The sequence below is a fragment of the Propithecus coquereli genome, unplaced genomic scaffold (assembly GCF_000956105.1).
Source record: "Propithecus coquereli isolate 6110/MARCELLA unplaced genomic scaffold, Pcoq_1.0 Scaffold66, whole genome shotgun sequence".
NCBI classification, from domain to species: Eukaryota; Metazoa; Chordata; class Mammalia; order Primates; family Indriidae; genus Propithecus; species Propithecus coquereli.
The window spans coordinates 1,761,447-1,771,178 of record NW_012152618.1 but is presented as its reverse complement, the minus strand read 5'-3'; the positions used below and the strand labels follow the sequence as shown (position 1 = coordinate 1,771,178).

General features: G+C 36.3%; 1 protein-coding gene across 1 annotated transcript in view; it reads left to right on the top strand.

Moving 5' to 3' along the window:
- The window catches only part of RYR2 (ryanodine receptor 2 (cardiac)), a 509,242-nt gene that overhangs the window by 481,786 nt on the left and 17,724 nt on the right, over positions 1 to 9,732 (top strand). The window contains 4 exon segments of the mRNA XM_012660153.1: positions 61 to 103; positions 2,773 to 2,906; positions 5,306 to 5,366; positions 8,816 to 8,962. Of these exon segments, the coding sequence (XP_012515607.1) occupies positions 61 to 103; positions 2,773 to 2,906; positions 5,306 to 5,366; positions 8,816 to 8,962 (385 nt within the window).

Below are 9,732 nucleotides of genomic sequence, written 5' to 3'. Positions count from 1 at the left end.
GTTATTATTTATCATTTAAAAAATAATTCTAATTTATTTCTATGCTTTTCTATCTTTTAGGTCATTTCCCAACAACTACTGGGACAAATTTGTTAAAAGAAAGGTAATATTTCTTAGAAGGAATAAATTCTCTGTATTTTTCTTAAAGTGCAATTCAGATTTGAATTTGTTGTGGTTTAGATGTAAAATAAGATAGATACTGAATGTGCTTTATCTGCATGTTAATGTTATTTCAAAATCGCAACAGAATTGAATTTGAATTTCAAGAATAGCACATAAGAAATCCACACTCCACAAGCCCCAAATAAATAGGCATGGCTTCATTCCCCGTCCTCACTCAGCTAGATAAACAGTGCTCAGTCCACAACATTAACAATTATTGGCAAGAACTTTCTTTGAAATTGTTTGGGTAACCTAAGCTGACTAAAGGCTATTTTCCGGTAAGACAGTTGATAAATCACTAGCACTGGTATCCTCTTTTGCATTAAAGAAATAAAGTTGTTGGATAACAACAAAGGACTGAATTTTGTTTATTTTATATAACTTTAAAGACTTTTTTAATGGAACCTTATTCTTCTGATGCTGACAGCATCAGGAGGTGACAGAAAGAACACTGAAATGGACTTCAGGCATCTACGGTGGCACAACCTGAGGCTCTGCTCTTGAGAGCTTCTAACCCGAGGGTCAAGATCATTTCTGCCCTACTTACTACACAGAATTTTAATGTGGACCCCATTTTTCATGAATGAAATAATTTATGTAACAGTGCTTGTACATTGCAAAATGCTATAATCATTATTTTGTAGCTCCTTACTCATTTCTTGAACTGCTCTAATTGCCAGGCTAACTCAATTCAAACACATTTCATAATGAATTCCAGTGTACACCATTTAGAGTCCACTAATGGTCAGAATGGCCAGATGTACATGCCAAATAAACCCTCTGGTTCCACCAGTTCAGTGCTACTCAAAGGATGGTTGGCAACTGGTTGCCGAAAAGTTTTGTTGCCAGTCTGAGCAGAGATATAGAGCTTGCTCCAAGAATTTAAATCAGCTACATCATTAATCACATTGACTATACGTATATACATACAAACACGTATAGATGTGTGCATATATATGTATGTATACATCTCAATACTTTTTAGTTGAAAGAAGCGGTATGTCTTTGATTTTTTTTTCCTTGGTGCAAGATTCTGTCCCCTTGTGACTCGGCATTTTGAGTAGAATTGACTAGTACATCTGAGCGTATCCAGATTAGGCAAAAGCTTTGAAAGAATAATTTTAAAATAATTTTAAATAGATAATTCGAACATTTATTCCTATTAATTATTTAATGGAATAAAGAGGAAGCTTCTGAATTATTAAAGCAAGAGTTTCTCTGAAGGAAATTATGTATTTATAGTCAATTAAATAGATAAACTGTAATGGCAGTGAAGCCTGTTCCTGGCTTTGCTACTCTAGGACCCAGTTTGTCCTGCAGGGAATGGGAGTGAGAACACAGCCCATGGAGAACTCCCACTCAGACCAGCCCAGACCATTTTTATCAAATGCAAAACAAATGGTTTTAATAAACCCCAATAGTATATGTTCATAGGCTTTCTAACTACCATAGCTCTTATATGTTTCCTTTAATTCACCTGGTTGTATATATCCAATTTTTATTTCTGCTAGTTCTTTCCTTCTTTCTCTTTATGTATTTCTTTCTTAATTTGCTCTCATCTCTAACTTTGACATTGTGTCAGCTCCTTTCTGCTTTCTCATTCCTCGTTTCTCTCTTGCTCTTCCTCTTTTCCCTTTTTGCTACCAATGATCTCTCCTCCTGCTTTTCTTTCATTGCTTTTCCTGTTGCCTCCATTCTCATCGCTGTGTGGACTGGCGAGTTGTATGGACTGCAGGGCAAGAGGAGCTGTATCCCAGGTTGGATGTCATGTCCAAGCATTGATCTAAAAACACAACAAATGGGCAAAGCCAGGCAAATGCAACAGAAGGAGCGGTGGGCAAGGAGACGAAGTGGGGTTGTTAGGAGACGATTCTAATGATGGACACCAACATCTCTACTAGATAAGAATTAAAATGAGGACAGTGATGTGGTTTCAGGTCCGGGTGTGACGGAAGAATTGCTGGAGTCAGGCTACTAAGGGGAGTGAGGTGGAAAGATGGGGGCTGTGGCTGGAGAGTTGAATGGTTGAAGGTGATAACCGTGGAGAGATGCCATCCTGTGACATCCCGCTTGGTGTTGCACAGAAGCCTGTGCAGAAGGTCACTGGCTGGGGTATCAGGCATGACCCAGATGCTTTCTGACCCCATCTCTTGTTAAGTTTAGCAACCTTGGGTGAGTTAAATGAAGTTTTCTAGGACACAGTTTATCTGCAGAGTGGGATGGTAATAATATGAAACTTACGTATTGTAACAATCACATGGAATAAAGCATAATTCCTGGCATAACATATGAACTTGGAAAAGGTCACTTTCGTTCCATTTCCTCACATTTCTCACACTTCCGCTCATCATCTTCCTTTTGTGTGTCTCCCTCTCTTTAATGAGAAACCTGGTTCCTCAGATAGGTATTCTTTAAAAAGCTATCAATTAGCTTAGACCTTAAGCAGTGCGATCATAGAATAAGAGCCATAAAGTAGATTTTTATGTGATCTTTAAAATAGAGCAACTATACAGTAAGTATAAAAATAATTAGATGTCTGTATACACACACATAGCTGATGTTACGTAGTGGTTGAAACCAACAAAATGCTTTTTTTCCCTTGACCCTCAGGTTATGGATAAATATGGAGAGTTCTACGGCCGAGATAGAATCAGCGAATTACTGGGCATGGACAAAGCGGCTCTGGACTTCAGCGACGCCAGAGAGAAGAAGAAGCCAAAGAAAGACAGTTCCTTATCAGCTGTGTGAGTGTGACTTCTGCTCTGTCCCACAGGTTTAGGTTGCAAGAAGAAAAAATTAATATATTCCTGAACTTGCTAGTGCATTAATTTCCTTCCCTTCAATGTCAGAGGAACAGACAGATGAGGAAAACAGAGAAGGTATAAAAAGTTTACTTTTATGCTTCTGAGTATTTGGAGCTATGAAATGATTGGATTTTTTTCTATTAGTTTTTGAAGGTGCCTTTTTTTGTTATCTACATAGAGCAAGAGGAAAGAAAGAATATTCATGTTTTTGTTCTTGATTTAATTTGCCTTTTCTATCCTCAAATGCCCCTTAAGTCAAAGTAAAATACATGCAAAAGCACAATATATGACTATGGTTTCTGATGCTTCCTGTCTGAAAAGAAGTTAATTTTCATGTTTTAGAAGAGGGAACTGTGTAGCTCTATTATTAAAAATATTCAAAATTCATATCCTTTTATTATAGTCATTGTATTTTTTAATAGCAAAGACATAGTATGCCTGAAATACTATACCTTTATACTATTACTTTGAAAGTTTACTTCAAAATGAAGCACTCTTTATAGAGTGCTTTCCTGGCATAATATGTTGTAATTAGAAGAATGTAAAAACAGTTGAATTGAATCCACCTGAGATTGACTATCATGCACACATATACACATACACACACACATAAATGTCTAGTGTGAGTGATGTATATATACATATATATATTTTTTTAACAAATTTGATCAACTTAATTTCTCTAATACAAGTAAAGCATTCATGTTTTTAAAAATATAATTTCTTATTGTAGCCACTTAATAATTTTGGAAGAAACATAATACTTTCCCTTAAAAACATGTCAGCCTTTTTAGTCTGTGTATTTATAGTCACAGTCAATTAGGGATGTGATGATTACTTTGAAAATATAGATATTTATGGTTCTATGAGCAGTGTTATTTTGTCTTAGATAAATATATTAGCTAGCATTAAAAAGTTATTTTGTCTGGCCTATCTTATTGGTCATACACTTTTTACCTATTGGAAAACTTGTTTAAGCTACTTGAGTTTTAAAACTAGTGTGAAACTCAGTTGAAAAGTAGTTAGATAAAGAAATATGAACTTAGGTCAAAAATACTACTTGGTTACTTTAGGAAAACAAATGTATTTAAAGACTGTGTCACCGTGTGTAAGATGAAATGCAGATTGACAACCCTTAGGAACTAAGGTCCTTATGTTGGAATATCACATAAAACCAAGACTATGGTGTGAGTGATGCTGAGTTGTCCACAGACATTTTCAGATCTTTGATAAGCAACGTAGAGTTAAATAGTTTTACTGAATTCTGAATTTTCCGTGGTCACGTTTGTGACTCTAGAAAAAAACTATGAACAGGAAAGTTTTAGACTGTTTTTTACTATGAACAAATAGTTTTTTAAATTGGTGAAACTTTCCACTGTTTTACATAGTAAATGTTTGCAAGTTTGACCTCTAGCAAAGTATTAAGAAATTAATGTCATTTATTAACACCTTTAAATATGGACAATAAAATTAGAAGAATAAAGATCTAATAAATAATATACATTGCTAGGAAAAAATTTACATGTAATGTCTCTACACTAAAGTATTTAGAAAGGTCAGGTTTTAAAAGTTTTCTGGCTTCTATATGAATGTTATCTTAATGTGAACATTCAGATACAAGGACGATTCATGTATGTATTTATCAATCAAACACATAGGCTTAGTATGCTTACATTTAAATAAGTGGCTAGCTCCCTTCCTGGGGGTGGAATGGCTGCCAGCAACTAGAAAGTCTGCATACTGTTCATTTGTGTCCGACCTCCCTCCTCATGGCAAGCAATCTAGTTTTAGGATATCCCCTTGGCCAACAGGGGGGTTCCATTCAGTCAGCCAGTTGGGGGGAACCTTAAGATTTTATTTTAGTTCACATTAGTTGTAAAATAAATGTGTACATTTATGCTAGTTTTTATTATTATTTGAACCAAAAAAAATTATTCTGTTGGAATGCAATTACAAATGTATAATGAAAGTGAGGAAATTTTTGACGTATACGTGTTGGTTAATTTAGTATTTTCTAGGAATAAACGTCATATATAAGGTGAGTTTAGCTTATATTGAATATTGGAAAGGAAAAAAGTAAAAAAGAAAGAACTGTTCTTTCTTTGATGATGAAGGTGGTGATATTTTGTTTTGTTTTGTTTTCTTAGATCATCTGAAAAAGTATCATAAAACTCTAGAATACAGTGTCAGAGCTTCCCTTGGCACCTGGGATACAATTAGTCTCCAGGGAAAGTTTCCAGTCCTGTCCCGTGGAAACTGAATGCTGTCAGGCTCTCACAGCCTCTGAGTCTTTGATGAGTGTGCATATATCTACACAGTCTTCTTTTTTGTCATTCCAGACTGAACTCTATTGATGTGAAGTATCAGATGTGGAAACTTGGAGTCGTTTTCACTGACAACGTAAGCCTACTTCATTAACACAAAGAAAATGCACTCTGATTAGAGGAGAGTGTGGGAGTTCTGCAGATGGAAAGACGGTTAAGAAAGTTATTCAGATATGAACTCATTTCATTCAGACTCTATCTGAGAGAGACCCATGGAAAGATACGATTAGCCAGCCCATCTCTCATTCCATTTCTTTCAATAGAAAATATATTTACACAAGAAAAAGAAGCTAAGATGCAAATTCATATGTATTTTCATTCAGGTTTTAATTGGGCAGATGGCATACTGCAAAGTTTCATAGATGTTAAAAAGAAACCACTACTAAATAAATTTTAAACATTAATTGTGCTAAATTTAAGTTTCCCTCTATTTAAGTACATCAAATTATTGAGTTATTTTTCTTGATTGAGCCTTCTTTTACCAAAGAGCCTTGGAAACTAAACATAGGGCTTAAATATATATCAAAATATAATGGGGGAAAAAATCACCCATTACTAAAAACCGTCAGCTCAAGATTTCAGTCTCTAATTCTAGCACTAACTTCTATAGTGAACGTTAGTTCCATTCTCCTATTTAAAGGTCTGTGACACCCCCCCAAATCCTCCTGCCCCTGTCTCCCATGCCTGCCCCACCCAGCCATGGCCCAGAACTTTGCGTATCTTAGAGAATCCTCCTAAGAGCTCAAAATCATGTCTTAAAAGTATCTTTTAGAATCATAAACTATATATATATATATCTTGCAACTACTTTCTCATCTAATAATGGAAGCCACTCCCCTGAATAGAAAGGAGGCAACCTCAACTCCTGCTCTAGTTGGTCTTTTCCACGTAAGGAGCCAGGGCATCTTGCTTCTGCCTGCTAGGGGCAGTCTTCCATGCCACAGTCCTTGCACGGCCCACTTTTGCCCAGATGCAGCCTGTCTATGGTATTCACCTTGCTGTGGAGTTTCTTGTCCTCCAGAGAATTTGGGCATGGGTAGACCTGGAGGAAGTCTGAAGAACCTTCTTCAAACATCTTCCTTGTTAGGCTTTTTTTTCCACCTGCAGTTTTGTGGCTTCCCTTTGGCCAGTCACCTCTCCATGTGTATTCAGTCTTCAATAGTACAGTTTCTCTCTGAAACACAGCTAGGGTTAGCAGATTAAATATAGAATTCTTGATTAAATTTAAATTTCAGATAACCAAAAAGTAACACATTTTAGCATAATCATGTCCCAAATACTGCATGGAACATACTTATACTAAAAATTATTAATTCTTTATCTCTCATTCAAATTTAACTGGGTAACGTATGTATAGAATCCACACACACACCCTGGACCCAGCTTGCTGCCCAGGGGCATTTCCTTATTCATTATATGCCCATAAAGTTTCCTTTTTCCTCAGCCTTTGCATTTCTTAATAGCCTGCTAGCTGCCTACATCTGAATGTCCCATAGCAAACTCGCCATCCTCCTTTTCCTCCATTCCTTCCCACCAAATCCAGTGCCCTATCTACAATTTTCTCTTTCCGTTAGTATTTTTGTTCTTCTTGTTATCTGAGCTTAAATTATTAGCATGGACTCCTCCTTTTCCTTCTCCCTCCAGTGCACATATTTATTTGCCTAATCTTGGTCCCATTTCTGTCCTCTGTAATTCTCCCTTCTAGCCTTACCAATTTTACTCCTCAACATGGCTCTCAGAACCTCACCCTGGGGCTCAGTAGGCTGAGCACAGTGGCTCACACCTATATAATCCCAGCACTTTGGGAGGCCATGGCAGGAGGATCGTTTGAGGCCAAGAGTTTAAGACCAGCCTGAACAACATAGCAAGACCTCATCTCTACAAAAAATAGAAAAATTAGCCAGGTGTGGTGGCACACACCTATAGGCTCAGCTACTTGAGAGACTGAGGCAGGAGGATTTCTTGAACCTAGGAGTTTGAGATTTCAGTGATCTATAATGACCCCACCATACTGTAGCCCAGGTAACAGATTGAGACCCTGTCTCAAAAGAAAAAAAAAAAAATCATTAAAAAAAGGCTGAGTGCAGTGGCTCATACCTGTAATCCCAAGCACTTTGGGAGGCCAATGCGAGAGGATCGCTTGAGCCCAGGAGTTTGAGACCAACCTGGGCAACATAGCAAGACCCCATCTGTACCAACATAAATAAATAATCCAAAAGTGAGAGCAATCACAGTATTTTTGTTCTGCTTTATTCACTGCCCCCCAAAAGTATATATATTTTCTAGCCTATATGAAGTTAACCACTTCTATTAATTATAATCCAGTATATTTCTACAAATAGTATTAATTGTATTACCAGGTTTACTGTAGTTTTCAGTGATATCAAATACTATTTGGGTTTTTTTCTAGACCTACTCATGTGAAGTTAATAAAACTTTGTTTTATAAACCAATTTTTGGTTTGGTTTTGGTTAATAGAACACCTCATATAATCTCCACTAATTAGTAGGTCTCAGCAGACACTGATTTAATGAGTGAATAAATGAAAATCAAAGTAGGGAAGCAAAGGAGGCAGGGAAAGTTGGTTGGTTCTTTGGTTGACTGTAGAACACATGTTCTCTACTGGGGACAATTTGGCCCCCCAGGTGACATTTGGCAATGTCTGGAGCCATTTTTGGTTGTCCCAACTAGTGGGGAGAGCAGGGCCATTGCATCTAGTAGATGCTGCTAACCATCCTACAACACACACGACAGCCCGCACAACAAAGAGTTATCCGATCCAAAATACCAGTTGTGCCAAGGTTGAGAAATTCTGCTGTCAAGTATTAAATCTGTAAATTTTTCTCTATGGAAGGATAAACATGGACAGTTACCATTTTAAAGGAGAAAATAACATTGAACTTTTTAGAACTAACTAAATAAAAATAAAACACACAGAGAACAAGCTGATATAGCTAATTAGAATCATGAAAACTTACGGTCTAAGAAGATGAAGTAAATGGAGTGAATATAATAGAATGAAATCAGAATTGCTTTATTGGTTTAATTAATTTTATTTTTTAATTGACAAGTACTAATTGTACATACTTACGAGGTACACAGTGATGCTTCCATATATATAATGTATAGTGATCAGATCAGGGTAATTAACATATCTATTATCTCACATATTATTTCTTTGTGTTAGGAACATTCAATATCCTCCTACTTATTTAAAACTATATGTTACTGCTAACTGTAGTTATCTTACCATGGTACAGAACCCTAGAATTTATTCCTCCTATCTAGCTGTAATCTTGTATCCTTTAACAAATATCTCCCTATCCCTCCCTTCCCCCTCCTCTTCCCAGCCTCTAGTATTCTCTCTTCTACTTTTTACTTCTATACGATCAACTGTTTTTAGCTTCCGCATGTAAGTCAAGACATGTGGTGTTTAACTTTCTATTCCTGGCTTATTTAGCTTGACATAGGACAACAGTCATGTGTTGTTTTCTGATATGTCTTCCCCTTGTTTTGTCTTAATAGTCCTTCCTCTACCTAGCCTGGTATATGACCATGTCCGTACTTGGACACTATAACAACTTTTTTTTTGCTGCTCATCTTCTTGACATTGCTATGGGATTCAAGACCTTGAGAACCATCTTGTCCTCAGTAACTCACAATGGCAAACAGGTAACAGTTTATCTTTTTGTTCCCCCTTGCAGAAACTAAAAAACCAACAAAGAAAGCCAACAAAAATAAAATCAACCCTCAAGAGACAATGTACAGTTATAGAGATTTATTTGAAGAGAGGATCTGCACACTCTTCTAAACCATGGGGATTACTAGTTTAGAGACCCTTAGCCAACTACATTCAAGTCTTGGCTTGACCTTGGATAAATTAATTAATGCTTCTAAATCTCAATTTCCTTATTTCATAAAAATAATAAAAGTACATTTAAAATATAGGAAAAAAAGAAAAGAAAAAATCCACATTCCAACCACCAGTAGCATACTATTAATACTTTCAGCATTTGGGTGATTATGTGTGTGTGTGTGCATGTTTAAAAGAGTTACACTATACATGCAATATTCCATCCCATTTTTATGACCTAAAATTATAAACATTTCCCTGTGTTTTTGCAGTCTTCATAATTAGCACTTAGAGCAGCTCAATCATATCTTATCGAATTAATTATGTCCTAAATGTTGGTCATTTAGGTTGAGATGCGAGACAGTTCTGTTACTTCATTAAAGTGATTCACACTGAGGTGAGTATTTTACTACATGGGTAGTTATATTTAACAGAATGTATTCAATCACATTGCTGAGCTTTTAAAGAAATCAGTCTTCCCTAACTACCTGGTCTTAGTTAAAAACCTAATAAAAACTTCCTAACAGGTACTTTGGCCCTGGGGAGATAGTGTCACTGTAACACAGTGCTAACCTAGAGGTGTGCATAG